Consider the following 16,275-nt stretch of genomic DNA (forward strand, 5'->3'; position numbering starts at 1 on the left):
AAGGTCTTAAAATGTTTTTACTCTTATTTGTACATTGTCGGCAATGGGATAAAAAAATTTTAATTAGATTTCTGAGTTTTCCCATACTTTGTTAGACTTTATAATTGGGTTTCCTGCTTTTGCGTCTCTGGGCAGTGATGCCAAATGAATAAATAAAAAAAATAATAAAATTATTCTATTTACCGACTCTGTTAATATTTTTTGAAAGTTATTGATAGGTAAATAAACACCCATCTCCCTTTACACTGGCCATTAGCTCTATCATACTAGTCTAGTGAATCTCTCGCTCATTCTACCAGTCAGCCGTTGGTTCTACTGCTTCCCATACCAGCCAATTCCTTCTATATATTCCATCTTATTTATAGTATTTATCTACTACCAAGTACACTCTCATCATCTATCAGCCCATATATAGCTTTCTAATTGGCCAATCCCCTTTTTCCTTACCAGTTCATCCCCTGTCAATCCCAATTGTGTGACCCCTATAAATGTCAGTTGTTCACTATGTAAGTAATCGTCACGATCAAAACATTTTTTTTTTTTTTTTTTAGATTTATGCAGTGACAACAATTTATCTCAATTAATTTACTTTCTGACATTTTGTATCCTTCTAAAACCCTAGTCTAGTGATCAAAATGTAGAGAGCATTAACCATTATAATACAATTATTTACATAAAGACTGATCCCAATGGAATAGGCTGGTTTTCCCTAAAGGAAATATTGTGTCACGTATCGCTATGAGTTGTAGTACAGGGAATGCAAGGAGCTATGCAATGTGTCAGCTGAAGACACTAGACAAACCATGGGGAAACCAGATTAAAATTTCATGTAATTGTATACAAATTGGTGGCATGTTTGTGGTTCAATTAGTATGCGTAATGGGGCTTACAAAAATACTAATGATTGAGGGAGTTGCACAAGGGTATTTGGTTCAAATTGGGCTTTCGATGCCCTGTCGTTGATTGTCTAAGCATTTGTCAGTTGATTTTGTAAAAGGGATGTTTGTCTGGTGTGTGTGTTCCCTGATAAGTTTGATTACTCCACTAATTTGCTAAATCTGTCCCAAATGGGAGGTTTCGAACTAAATTTCTGTACACATAGATTCATCAAGCTGTAAAATTTAAGGGTAATTTAAGGGTATACAACTGCACTTATCACAAGGGAGTGCGTAGCAGTTTCCTGTGAGCTTTGGCTTTCATCCCTGGGGTACTATGCAATAATATGTATATATCAATTTTCAACTCCCCTGACCTGGTAAGTTGCATATGTAGAGTATATGTAAATAGAAATTCCTGAGATTAAAGTCACAGGCCATTAGAACACCAATTGATGTTGAATCTATTGAAAAAACGATTAAATAGTCAAAAAAAAAAATGTCACTGACCATGAGTCAATTGGATGGAAATCACGGGGAAATCCCTCTATATTCACTATAATCTTCTACTTAATTTAATTAGCAACCTTTATTAGGATTCCTGTTGCATCAACCACCAGAAGCGCGTGATTTTTGTTTTAGTATTACTCCCTACAATCCTAATTTTAGAATGATAGTAATATCATTAGCAAGGGAAAACTTCTGATAAACTAAAAATATTAAATTAACCAATATTTGGTCTTTGATGATATTGAGCACATCCCTTTCTGGGTATTTAGCGAGAGAGCAGCTTAGCTCAGTCGGCTAATCTGGTGGTAGCCGCTGTGTGTGCGCTGAATCGTGGAGATCTCTAGGTCCCCCGTTTCAATTCCCATCGCTGCCTCTCCTTGTGTTTCAGCTAGAGAGCTGAAATACAAGTTACTAGCGCACCGTCTTTCGGATGAGATGTTTAGGCCATTGGTCCCGTGTGCATTATGGCCCATGTGCATGTTAAAGAACGCAGTGCACTCTTCGGAAAGAGTAGGGGATTGTCTCCCGGTGTACTGCCCAATCACCACCAGAAGACCCCTCTGGAAATAAGTCTTCTTCTAGACTTTCGTGGGCTATCCTTGGTGTTTACACCGAATAAATCCAATCCAATCCGACTCAACAACATAGTATAGTGCTTTAAAAACAACTGCCACTAGGGGAGGTGCCATGGGGGTGGTTGGCACCCTTCTTCCCTTCTCTCCCCCCCCCTAAAAAAAAAAGAAATGGTCGAAAAGAGGAAGGGGAAAGACGATGAGAGCACAGTACTCCAAAACAAGCCAATTTTGTAATTATAAATTCCATGTACAATTGCATGTGGTCAATATTTAAACAAAACTCTCAATAAACCAATTTTTTTTTTAATGAAAAAAAAAGCATTGTAGATATAAATTATAGGATGGCTTCTATATTGTCTGGTTATGTAATGTTAACTTCCCCCAGAGATTCCTTGAACTCAAATATTTCTAAATTTACCTAATCATTTAGATGATTAATGATTTATGCAGAATAACCAGAAAATTATGTATAGGTGTAATTTTTGCCCTACCTGACGTGGAAATGTACCGAATACTCAGTACATTTGAAAACAACTGCGAAAAAAAATGGAAGTTGTTCTCGGGTGGGACTCGAACCCACGATCTCCAGATCACTAGCCTGGCATCATACCTCTAGACCACCGAGCTTGCGCCTGATGGCCAGGGTTGAATTCGAGTCCAAGTAAGCAGCGGGTACTGCAGTGTTGATAGTAATTGTGCATCAATGCATTTGCAATTGACTACGCAAGTGGTTGTAGGTACAGTAATTAAAATATTCTAAATTTAGCATCAAATCTCGTAAGACAGATTAACAGATTAATTCCAAATGTTTGTGGGTCATACTTAATCTTTTACTTTTATATGTTGCCTAATTTAGGATTTTAATGACCAAAATTAAGGAAAAGTAAATTGCTTGAAAAAACATTCTTAATAGATTGTTGAGGAATGACTTTATTTCAAATGATTATTTGTTTTGATAATCAGTTTTTTTTTTGTTTTTTTTAGAATTTCCAAGGCTCATAATGACATAATGAGCCCATGCTCCCTTCCCCTAGATTTTTTTAATGAAAAAAAAAACATTAAAATTTTTAGCTCGAGAGTGCCATTACGGCCATCTAGAAATGCCATACAGTGTACATAAAAAGTCCACCAACCATGGTAAGCCTCTAAAATGTAAAATGTCTACCACCAACGTTTTCAGCCCCTAAAATGTAAAATATCTACCACCAACGTTAGTTTTCTACAGCTACGGGTACAACCCTGTCGACTGTATGTATTGGAACATGTATGGTAATCATGTAGCTAGTAGAGACAGGGTATGCACTTACTTTACATGATTTAATACTTAGGGGTTTAACTGGAAGCCATTTGGATCTATTTATAAGTGTTAACTATAACTTTACCTACATGTGCACATGAGGAGCATTTAATAACACTACCCATGTGTATTTAACTTTCACCACATGTATGTAAATAGGCAAAACTTGTGGCTCTTACTTAAAGTGTGATATGATATTGATATCATAACTGCTAATTGTATCTAATATTATGATTGACACTCAATCCAGCAGGACACTGGATATTTCCTTTTAAAGATAGTGAATTTCAGTCAAACCATCCTTGTCATAATTGATGAAAATGATTTTTAAAAGATGAGGTTCCTCAAAGGCACAAGCTCTCATTTGAGACATAACAATATTGACTTTCATCAGGGGTGTCACACGTGAATGGCGTGGAAATTGCGTATGACGTCTATGATAAAGACAAGTTTGGCCCTTGTGAATACTGCTCAATTTTTAAGAACCCGGAGGAAATTAAAGCGTTAGTAAACGTCAAAGGAAATTCAGTCCCATCAAAATTTTGAGTAGTCATAATGGCCAAGAAATTCAATTCCTTAAATTCTGTCTTGATTAATAAATTTTGAAAAAAAAACCTGTTATATTCCCATATATAGTCATGATGTGCCTATATATGGTCATGATGTGATGTCATCATGACCATATTTAGGCATGTAACAAATTGATACACCCTATTTATTACACTTCTTTTATACCTTGTTTAGTGAGTGCAAATATTGATGATTTCGAATAAAAATAAAATTTTATTTTTGGCCAACTAGCACACACGCCACCACAAATAAGTGGAAATTTCAGAAAAAAATAAAAGTTTTTCTTTATTTTTATTACGCCCTCTGCTACCTTGAAATCTCCTAAGATTAGATAAGTATATTTCTTCCTTATTATATAATTTTGAAGCATTAACCATCCTATTTTACATAAACCAATAAAATTTTATTTTCTCCTCCGTCTGGATGATTTTGGCAAAACTATTTGCTAAGTAAGAAAATAAAATTTTCTTTCTATTTTTATTCAACCCTTCTCTGATAATCTTAAAAAAAATAAGTATGTGAAACAAGGAATCAAAGAAGTCTTGCCCTACAACTGCAATGAACCATAATTAATGGAGTCGGTCCACTTGTGTAAATGTCATTATTGGAAAGTGTAAAGCACAACTAGATATAGAGTACTACAGTGTTACGTCACAATACCACGTGTTATTACTCAGTTGCTATCGGCGACACAAAATGCGTTCAACCGACGCTATTTTCTCAACTGACAAACCATTGATCCCAATTTCTAACATAATTATTAAGAAGTTGTATCTTAATTTTTCTTTGTAAATGTTAATTGATGATTAAATGTGTGTTCGATACGATAACTAATATAATGCGAGCTTTTTGTGTTTTTAGTACATTTTGAAGGTAAATTATTAGGTTTTAAAATGCTTATTCCAGAAAGCCTATTCTAAACCATTAAGATTATGAAGTCATTCATCAGGCGTTATGAATGGTAACCAACGTCCAGAGGGCGCCACCTGGTGTTGTGACGAGACGACTGGTACTCTATGATTAATGCTTATAAATCCAAAAATGTTTCAAGCAATAATGTAGTTTGACCTGATTTTTGTATCATACCTGGCAACAATCCACATACCGTTATAATACGGCGCCAATTCCAAACAAGTTGCACAACGCATGTGAATAGCCACACGAATACAAATGGGTCTTAAGCTGTGACTTGTAAGGAGAGTTAGTGGGATATTCCCCACATCTTAACAATTGTTTCTTTATATGACATCTTCCGATACTAAGAAATTCAAAATTCTTCCATTATCCACAATTGTTCCTTTGTATGGACATATTGGTATAAGCTGTCAAACTCTGTTCGACTGTACAGCAATTATTTTAATCATTTTAGCATCTTGGTTTAGGAAATGATGATCAAATGAATTATTGTTACAGTCTCAGTATCCTTTCATATATAAATGTATACCTCTGAATATTTCATTTTTTTTTAAATGTGAAATCTTTAGAATTGAGGTCTTTGTACTGCCAAGAAATTTGATTAACAATCTCTCTTGCACTTTGTAATGTTTGACTGTTTTTATATTGTACTGTGTATTCTAAATAAATTTTTTGTACTTTTATTGTAAGAAAAAGAATTTTGATTGTCCTATTGGACAATAAAAATATCTTAGTACAGTATCTCTTAGAAGCGACGTTCATCTTAAATACATTATTGTATTTGATTATGTGAAAATAGATAATGCCTTTATAAAATATAAATACTGCCCTCACAGAAGTTACATCTGCCCTTGTTTAAGAAGATGTTATCACCTCCTATTTGTATCTGTGGATTATTGATTGGAATAGAAGTGTGAAGAATCAACCACCAATCAAAAGATACATTATTGACGTGCAAACTTGCCAATTTCTCCATTGTGCAAGTAATTTTAAAGGTTTGAGCTCTGAATGATCATCTGCGTTCCTTTCCTCACGGTTGAATACCTCTGTCATATAATCTGTTACAATGAACTATGATAGTAATCTTTAAATAAAGCATAGTCGATGCTAATCAAATGAAGAGTTGGTAATAAACTTCCAGTTAATGCTAGCCCTCAGGGCTTGGCCATTTATTCCTTTTTTTTTTAAAGAAAAAAAAAAGACCATTAGACCATTGCCCTTTAAAATATCCCTGCCACTATTCTGTGGTTATATTTCAATAATTATTTACTAGATTATATTACCCTCACAAGTCATTTTATATTAATGTCAGATGATATTTTTTTTTCTTTAATGCAATTTAGTTATCAATTCTGTACTTTTAGTAGATAAAAGAATGTAATGTATTTTACATTTAGTTTTTAGGAACATCATGTGCACAGTTAGTGTTTGTTATCAAATGATATGGTATTTGGTAATGAGTAATCCTACTTGAACCAAATATAATCTGAATGTGACGTTATTAGACAGCTTTTAAGATAAAAATATGAATAATTTCCTCAAGCTGGCATATCACAAGGGTCACAAATAATTCACTTTGGCTCATTGGACCACCCCCACAAAAAACATTTGAAATCAATATTTTGAAAAAATGCATGTTTGCTATAAATATTTCTATTCCATGATCAAACAATTTCATGTGGTTTCGAAATAGTACAATGTGGTCCTAACATCCTGAAAAGGTAAACAAGTACTGGTTTATTTACAAAGAAAAAACAACCACATTATTTCTATTGTTTTGACTTAAATGAAATATTAAATTAACCTTTCTTTTTTTTTCCTTTTCAGTCGCCTGGCAAGCCCAAGAAAGAAGCCAAATTCTTTAATTATGTGAAGAATACATACCGAATAACAGACACACAGGTAAGAGAAATGGATGTTTTTAGTAATCAAAATACCTTATGCAAATGAAATATAACAGATAAAAATAGTAGAGTGAAAAAAATAAAAAGAATTCAAGACCATCAGAAATTATATCATAGCAGGCAACTATTGTAAATGATGTGTTATAATAATTTTGACCAACATGAAAGGGTAAATCTACCTAGGTCATAATCAAGGGCACTACGTCTCTCCTAACTTGCGGAGGTCTAAAAAATTGGGACGGACTCCCGCAAGCAAACAAGGATCTGCCGGAAAATAACCTATCTCCCATGAAATTCATAATATTTGCATGTTTTCACTGGTTTATTATCAATTGTCTCATGGAAGTCAGTGCCAATGGGTATCACTACGTGCAGGAAAATGAAATTTGGTGTGTTAAGAAAACTCATTTAATCAGATCTCCCAGAAATGACTTCTTCGTACTAGGGACCCCCGCATATTGTACCTTTGTTTGCACTTGAATTAAAAATACACAGTAGATTTTGATACATTTTTGTGATGCGTGCAATATAGTCTGCCTGGACACACTTCACTCTGTTATTTCCAAGTGGTTTGGGTAAGCTAACCAAGAGGCTATTTTCCAAGGCTCTTATTACACTGGCTATTTTTCAGTAAAAAAATACACCCCAGCATCTCGGTTAGTTATACTAAAAAATGTCCAGAAGATGGTTCAAGAGAGCGATGCGATAGATCTCTTTTGCATGCAGCACAACCAGTAGATATGTGTACGTTTTTATCATGTTCGTTAAATGCTAAGATTACCAATATAGCGACAATTATTGAGATCTTTAATGGGATAGATTGGTTTGTTGTGCACAGGTCAACCACCACTAGTCAGAAGCAGTAGCTGCCTATTTGCCGACTTACTTAGCAATTTTGCTCTTTATTATTCAATTTAAATTATGTTTTTATGTAGGGCACAGAGAAGCAAGATAATAGTCACATACAAGCCACAGCATGGCATGCTATATATTAACCATTACTGACACCATTATTGGCATACATATAACAACATTAGTTATTGTTTAAAAAAATATAGGCTAATAATAACCATCTCATATTGATGTTGAAAATTCATAAAACCACAAATAATCAAATTTGCCCTTCCCCTGAAATCCCTATGGGCCAATGTCTCCATTATCCAGACTACTTTTTAGGTTATATATTTTAACAGTAAATATCGTAAAAAAAAAATATTGGTAATTCAATGGAATTGGGTAAATCGACTTTATAAGAGTCTCTCTTGATCTTAACAACTGGACAATTAAAAAAGCGCCAAGAATATGTGAGACCTTGCCACAAAATCAGTCACAGTTAGAATATCAAAAATTGAGTTTATATTATATTTGGGTAGATCAAATTATAAGCTTTAATTTGGTCTTTGAATGGCTTCACTAGGATATGTAGATCCAGAGACGTGAGCTTTTAGATATTATGTGTAAGAGAACCACATTTTGAGAAAGCAGGCCTCAAAGATAAACTAACCTGTACAAATAATAGGACTAGAATTACAGAATATGCGCAGAGAACACTGTTTTAGTAAGAAAATTCACTTAAAAATTATACAATCATTAAATATAAATATCAAGTTATTCAAAAACATTAAAATCAAAATTGCATAAAATTTTGACTTTGACCTATTTTGGTGATTATCTCAAAATCGTTTCACCAACGATGCGTCTCATTTCGTGGTGAGACCTCACATATGTGCGTGTCCCTCAAACGAACAAGTTTATGCTGCCATTTTTTGAGACATTATCCAAGTGGCGGGGCTAAGCGGAATGGTCCATCCATCCTCTGTAGATTCTCTGCCAACTATGCTGATACATTTGATCATCTGCTACTTGTTCAGAATTGTCTATACAATCACTTGTTAAAAATGCATCGATGACACCTGTTCTTGAACTTATCTCTCCGTTACACCTGTGATTAGTCTTTGATTTACGAAATCCTTATCTTGTCTCTTATACCCAAATTACCTTGCAATCAGCTTGAAAAAAATTTGTTTTATTGGTGATTACAGATGAACTTGGGAGCATTAGTTTGTTTGTGTTGTCAAGTAAACTCCCAGTAGCAATTAGGCAATGTATGTGTGTGTACAGTTCACCTTGTTAATATTACCCTTTTGTAGTTAATTGGCGAAGACTAAGAACAAACTATTCTCTCAAAGAATCCATTAACACCACTTTCATTCTTTCTCATTGTTATGGCAATGAAATGCTGTGTCAAATAGGAAATACTCTTTTAATGTGGCACCTCAAAAGAAATTCTGTTTACGCTTAAGATATAGTTTTATGGAGTTAATTTGCTTTGAGTACGAGGATAAAGGAAAAGCATTGTTGTTGATCAGCCTTAATAAGAGCATGATTCTTGTATTAAAACAAGCTTTTGTGCTTGCAAAAATTGACACAAATTCGGTGAATATTTACTTTGGGTTTTGGACGCAGACCGTTGAAAGGTTTACACAATAGGTTATTGTTAGAGATAGCAAAACAGCTAATAATATGGAATGTACTGATTACTTTGCCTAATAAGGGGCCAATGCAAAATAGTTTACTGTTGATAATTATTAAAATTTAGTCAGTAAACTTATTTCTTTTGTTGATGGTTCTTTATCTCTATTCATATATGCAATTGAAGCTATACTGGAAATCCTGAAATCTACTTCCCCCTCAATTGATTATATTTTGAGATGAGCAAAAGCAAATGAAACTTGGAAAACTTGAACAAGTTCTTATCAACTGTATCACATCATTGTTATTAACAAAGAGTTAGGATAAGACATTTCCCTTGCGGGGAATGGCGTTAAAAAACCACCGCCCTCAAAGGTGAACGAGGCGCTCTTTTGTTGTGCTTTGTACGCACAGCGGTCTGTGTAAATATCGCCGGTTTTGGCATACCATTTCACAGTATTATCAACTTGACACTGATAAGGATCAGTAACATTTAACAACTAATTGCTGAAAACGTTGACAAAAAGAATTTAGAAGGCAGAAAAAGTTAATTAATTTATAACAAAGTTAACTGGAGTCAGACCATGTCAATGACATTTACTCCACCAAAGTTGAAGGGTACAAACTGAAGTGGGAAATTACTATTGAGTTATTCATTTATTTATTCTTTTTAATTTTAAAATCATGCCTACTTCAGTACAAAAATTAAGCAAATACTTCGTAATAAAACTTGTGGTTGGCAGTCTTGTATATGGTTGAGGTATTTACCGTTAAATTGATTGTAACTTATGGTTAATTAATCGGCTTTGGTTTACTTGGCATTACCAGGACATGTTAACCTTTATACCAGTAGTAGTATAGTTGTTTGACAGGGCCTGCTTCAATGGTTTTCTAACTGCCATATCAAACTATTGAGAACAGACACTTTAGACAGGAAATGATGGGTCTAATCGGTAGCAATAGATTGTGGTATAAGGAGTGAGGTGTTTCACAGTAAATCTGGGCATGATCTGCTCTATGTTTGTTTCCGTTCGTAACCGTAATTAAGCTGCCCCATCAAAAGTCGTATGATTGTGAATAATGGCGCATATTTGTTGGCGAAAATATGCAATTGAATGCTCAATAGATTGAAATGGGGCATAGTGTTAGATTGAATAATAATGTCTAGGTCATTGAACTGTCCGGTTACTTCAGTCCCTATCAATAGAATAGGGTTATTCAACTTAACGGGAGTTTAACTATAGACCGTCTGTATTTCTGTCACACCGAATGGAACAGTATTGTTGTTCAGGAATTCTGGGATTGATTGATCAGACTGTGTTTCAGGGCTTGACAGGTGAATAATGGCAATAATTATGTCGAGAAAACTTTGATATTGCATCTGTTTAAAGAATGCTTTGCATTCCTAGGCAGAGTACTTTATCATTTCTTTTATTATTGCTTATTATTAATATTGTTAGGCCTATTTTTTGTATTGTTAAACTCACAAAGGATTTTGAAAGATCGGCACAATGCAAGCTTTTATTCTTTTAAGTACAGTGAGCTCTTTTTCTCCACTTTTCTATGCTTTTATCCAGGGTAAGTGTATATCTTTTATATATTAGCCTTCTGTTCTCATGAGCAACCTGTTGTGTGATGGGTACAGTACAGGTAGCACCATTTATAGAACATTTTTCCCCTCCCATCCCAATAGAAAGATTGACTGGGTACATTAACAATAGACATATGTCTGTTTTGTCTGATACGCTTATCATCTGACATCCAAATTTATTGAAAACATTTCATTTTCTAATTCAGTCTCTTTCATATATTATAATTAATTCTTTTTTTGCACAAATGTTTTTCAAATGAAAAATGCTATTGTCCGGAGACCAATTACAAACAATGATCTAAAAGTGGTTCAGTTTGCTTGATTTTTTTTTCTGATGCTTTTTACTGAAAGTTATCAACATATAACATTAAGTATTTGTCAGTGACCTAACCATTATTAAGATATACTTATGCCAACAGCAATAATCAACAATGCCATTTAAACTGTCAAATGAGTAACATTAATGTGTTTGTTACAACATCTTATGATAATTAACCATGATGGATTTTAATCTTACCATGTTTGATGGAACATTGTATGCATTTCCACTTTTAAACATTCTAGTCCAAAAATAACTCTGTTGAATGTAAGATTTAGTTTGGCTAGTATCCAATTTTTTGAGTATTTAAGGTTGTTTTTGTAACCTCCGTGAAAGGGTAATTCGTATCCAGATGTTGATTATATCCTTTATATTTTCTTATAGATTATTTGAGCATTGAGTCAGATCATAATGTATGGAGTTACCCTATTCTTTGTTGTCCTATTAGAATAAGTGATGACACCCATTAAAATTGCATGCTGATGTAGTTCTTAAAAATTTGTCACAAACCTAGCCTTTAGTTTACACAGATATTTATGAAGACATTGTCAAGATTTAGGTAAAGTAACATAATTATCAATCCTCTTTTCTTGATGTAACATTACAAATATATATATATATATGTATGTATATATGTGTGTATATATATATATATATATATATGTATATTTATGTATGTATGTATATATGTGTGTATATATATATATATGTATGTATACATACATATATATATATATATATATATATATANTAAAAGAAGTATTTAGTACCTGTCTCTTATACACATCTAGATGTGTATAAGAGAATGATACTTAAGGCGTAAACGTATGCTGAAATGATCGACCATAGGGCAAGTTCTTCCATAGGGCGAATATATTCACTTCGCCATAAGGTTACCACCACCACCACCATGCTATGTGATACGTTACAACCATTAGGAGCGGATATTTTTCGTATTCTAACAACATTATACAAAAATATAATTTCTGAATGTCTTCAATAAGGTTTTTAATGAATGTTGTCCTCATTCATGTTTGTGGTTAGTATGTAACATTTGCTAGCATTAGGTTACTAACCTCTTAATTCTTCCCCTTTCTCTGACCCTTCCAGCAACAGGTCCACTCTGCTTGTTTTAACAATTTCATGGCCAAGTTTCACCCAATTAACACACTGTTAGATTTGGCCTAATAACCTGTCAGCCACTGATTAACTGCTCTCTCAACGCGTCAGTTTGTGGAGTTTGTTGCTAATTTCCACCTTCTATTGCTTGTGTCTTGCTCACTGATCAGCCAAGCATAGAGCTAGTGTTTTTTGTTTTTTTTTTTTTTTTTTTTTTTTCCCCCACTTAATTACCATTTCAACCTTATGCTGTGTGCAGTTGACATAGTGACAGATATTTTGTGGCATTGTGTGTGGAGATATGTGCGGGCATGTGAAGATAATTGTGGAAAGAAATTACAGGGATACTGGGTCTGTGAAAGAATGTTTCCTGCTTAAATCCATACCCACTTTGTGTACATATGCTTTCTGGCATATAATATTACGCTAAGTATGAATGCATTTATTTTGGAGGTTTATTCCCAAAGTGTGCAGCAAATCAGCAAATGCTATGTCATATTACAATGTTCGTGCTGTATCGGGAGGCATAGCATTGTGTTAATTGTATTTGTTGAATGCAAACGCGTCTTTTGGAAACCAGAAATCACAAAGGTTTAATTTTGTGTGTGGTATGAGCACTGCCTAACCGTATTTTCTTCCCACTAGCTTTAAAGGCTTTACAAAAATTAATGCTAATCTTTTTTCTTTTTCTTTTTTGTATTTTAAAGAAATTACAAGAACTCTGGAACTGGCACAAGAACACTAATTTGTAATGAGTTTGAAGACAATCAAAATGTAAAATTTTGCTAAGCTGCATCATTGTTGATCATTATGTTTGTATAACCTGGAGGAGGAAATCATGGTAAAAACACAATCCGGTTTAATCAATTCTATATACTGTATTTTTTCTATTCAGTAAATCAGTTTCAAATTTCTTAATTTTTAACAATGTAAAAATGAAACTGAGGAAATTTCAAAGCCATGAACTGGCAAGGAAGGGGAAAACCCTACTTACATTTCCTGTTTCCTATCAACTATGTACAAAGGTGACCCACTCAACCATCCATGTAGCCTAGCGATGAACATGTGAATAATTTCTTCAGAATATGAATCCCACAGTTTGACTTACAAGAGTATAAGTTAAATAAATACAACACAATACGCTGTTTAAAATAGCCGCACATTCCCCAATCTATTGCATACCCTACCCAGTGTTGTGTATCTAGATATTAGCATCAGACCATCGGAGGTTTTAGAGGGGTGGAGTGGCTGGGGTATAATTAAGAGCTGCAACTTGATAACCTTTAAGATTTCCTGCTGGTAGACCTCCTTTGTCATGATGCAACAAAACCGTGTCGGTTCGTTTTTGTAACAGCATCCATTTACTTAAACTAACTGTGTTTGACAAAGATTACCAGTAATGTTGATATTACAAATGTAAAGAATAAAAGAAGTATTTAGTACTCTGTGTTGCATTAAGCAAACTTAAAAAGGTTTGATTATAAACAGGATTTGTGTATTCTTTATTCACTATCAAGGGGCTTGTCTTCTCTTCTCAAAGCAATTGGGTTTTCAGAAAGTACTATTGTGGTGAGAAGCCCGGATTAGGTATCTTTTTGAACTTGCTTCCTTTAAAATCATGAACCAGTAAGGGTAATTGAATCTATGGATCAAGTTACAGGGTTTAAAAAATAGCTAGCATTAGCAAGTATTAATCCAGTTGTCAACTCCTATTAGAAGTGGTATCTTTAATATCACTCGTAACATGTCAGGTGTGGACACCGTTTGTCATGAATAGTTGGGTTTCTTATGTTACATCAATTTCATGACGAAAATTATTATCAATTATATTGATTAAAGATTTCATGATTAAATTGTTTCTGATATTATCAATTATTAATTACATTTAAAATAATTTCAAGTTTCATCTTGTGTTGTTGTTAACAGTATCAACTGAGTTTTCGGTTATGTAGAAGTAATTTAAAACCTGAGCTGATGTAATGCTGGGTCTCTGGTTATCGCGTCCTTGAGATGTCAAACCTCCAACTCGTTAGCAAAATTCAATTTTCAGAAATAAGACATTGAATATGAAATGTTCTCCACCATTCCTGTTGAATCCTTATCGAGAACGAAATTAAGACGAAGACTCGAGTGTAACATCTCTGCTTGATGACCTCTGTTCGAGTCGGGCAACAGGTAGGAAACTAATTTTTAGCTATGTCCGGTATTCTGACTGAAGCTCTTACCTCAAGAGCAGGTAATGAAACCTGTTGTAAGGATGAGTTAAAAACCAGGGTGTCTTTCGTCAATTTAGGATTTATGCAGGATTGTGGTAATCAGAAACAATATGAGAGCTACAGCAGGCACTGCACCTCCAGCGGTGACCTAGCACAGTCAGCTGTGGCAGCCAATTGTGTCATGTTGTCTAAGATAATAACACTATAATGATTTACTAAGTGATCCGCAAAATTGTTCGCTCTGGGATGCTACTAGTAACCTTGGTAATAATGGCCTGAAAAGTGGGCCAAACCTGCTCACAGTGGTGCGTCGGGCTCAGCACGCGTGCAGCATGCATTTGCTGGAGGCATGTACAAGTTATTCCACTTAAAAACAATATTTTGTGTATTAAGTATTTGCTCAAAAGTATCTGACATGTGTAAAATAATGAAAGTATGTAAACAATTTTATCATCTTGATACTGAACACATTGCTTGAGGTTAACAATCTTTTTTGTACTTTTTCTAATACAGTATATTCATCCTTTACCACAAAGTGGTGTTGTAATTATTATTGTGGTTAGGAAAAATTGAACTTTTTTTTTTCATTATTGTTATTCAATTATTATTATTAATGTATATTATATGAACTGAGAATGTACTTACCTTTTCCATCATTGCCAAAGGACAAATGCTTTTTGTGATGAATCTTTGCATTTCTGTTCCTGTATTACAATAGTTTTTTTATTCCATGCTACATGCTACAAAGTGGTTCCAATTAAGAGGTATTAAGCAAACGTTTCATAGTCAAAATATATCATAAGTTAAAGTACTAGTACTGTTTATAGCAGGATATTGATTTTCTAATTGATGGATAATGGTTCCTGCAGGTTGCCTGACCACATTGCAGGTGGTCTGGTCAACATGTTGCTAGGTGGCCTGGCCACATGATACGTGATGGTAATACCCTGTGCATGATAATGCACAGGGTATTCTGGTTCATGCTGCAGTACCAGATGGTCCACATGCTGCAAGTGGTCAGGTTCGTGCCACAAAATTTCCAACATTCTACTAATGGTTTGGAGGGTGCTGTCTGGTGGCATGGCCTGCAGACTGCATGTGTTCATACTACCTTCCTCATTCTACCAAGCAGATTATTGGTCCATGCTGCACTGCATCTGCCCCGTGCTAAAATCTTTTGTGTTTGCCCATGGTTTTTGAGTGAAAATATTCACACAGAATCGATCAGTGCTCTCTCTTCAACTTGCTACTCTTGTAAGTCGAATTTTAGGATTTATTTAAACAACCATTACAAATTGTCCTGTACCCAATTGTTGGTGCCTCTTTGCACATAAAAGGTGATTGCATGTTAATAATTGTTTTGTAATTCATAAAAAAAATTGACAAGTTTGGTCGTAGTTGACAATAAAAAAAATATTGAGTTAAGACTTCTTGTAGGGTTAATTATTTGTTCTCTGTTATTCCATAAAACTATAAATTGATAGGAAATAAAAGGAAATTAACTCGTATTTCGTATGGAGCCATAAATTATGGCTACATTTAAAACTCCACAATCATTTTAGGCCTACACTCGTTATAATTTTTTTTTAAAAGCTATTAAAACATATACTGTATTGTCCTTAAATGATAATGGTAATAGCAGTGGTGTATCTAGGGGCTGCAGGGAGCACGCCTTACCTCCTAAAAAATCGTTACCCCTCCCCCTAAAAAAAATACGCTCAAGTTAAAAAAAAAACATCAAATCACCTTATTTTGCGAACTAGCATTGATTTACATAATCATCAATCCCTCACTTCACCCTTGCGCCTCCATCAGCAACAAACCCCCCCCCCCCGTTCCCCTTATTTCAAGGTACGCCACTGGCAAGTACTGTAGTAGGTCTAAGATAATGGACGCAAACAACAATACGTAG

At 34.3% G+C, this 16,275-nt stretch overlaps 1 protein-coding gene across 2 annotated transcripts in view; it reads left to right on the top strand.

Moving 5' to 3' along the window:
- LOC117121334 (nucleoplasmin-like protein ANO39) overlaps positions 1-15,790 on the top strand; it is a 49,880-nt gene extending 34,090 nt beyond the window's left edge. For both annotated transcript variants that reach the window (XM_033266484.1, XM_033266485.1), the window contains 2 exons: positions 6,570-6,644; positions 12,855-15,790. In XM_033266484.1, coding sequence (XP_033122375.1) covers positions 6,570-6,644; positions 12,855-12,899 — 120 coding nt within the window. In that variant the 3' untranslated portion in view covers positions 12,900-15,790. The remainder of the gene's footprint in view (positions 1-6,569; positions 6,645-12,854) is intronic.
- The last annotated feature ends 485 nt before the right edge of the window (positions 15,791-16,275 follow it).

The sequence above is a fragment of the Anneissia japonica genome, unplaced genomic scaffold (genome assembly GCF_011630105.1).
Source record: "Anneissia japonica isolate Jap-2015-1 unplaced genomic scaffold, ASM1163010v1 scaffold21_len1647178_cov195, whole genome shotgun sequence".
Lineage (NCBI taxonomy): Eukaryota > Metazoa > Echinodermata > Crinoidea > Comatulida > Comatulidae > Anneissia > Anneissia japonica.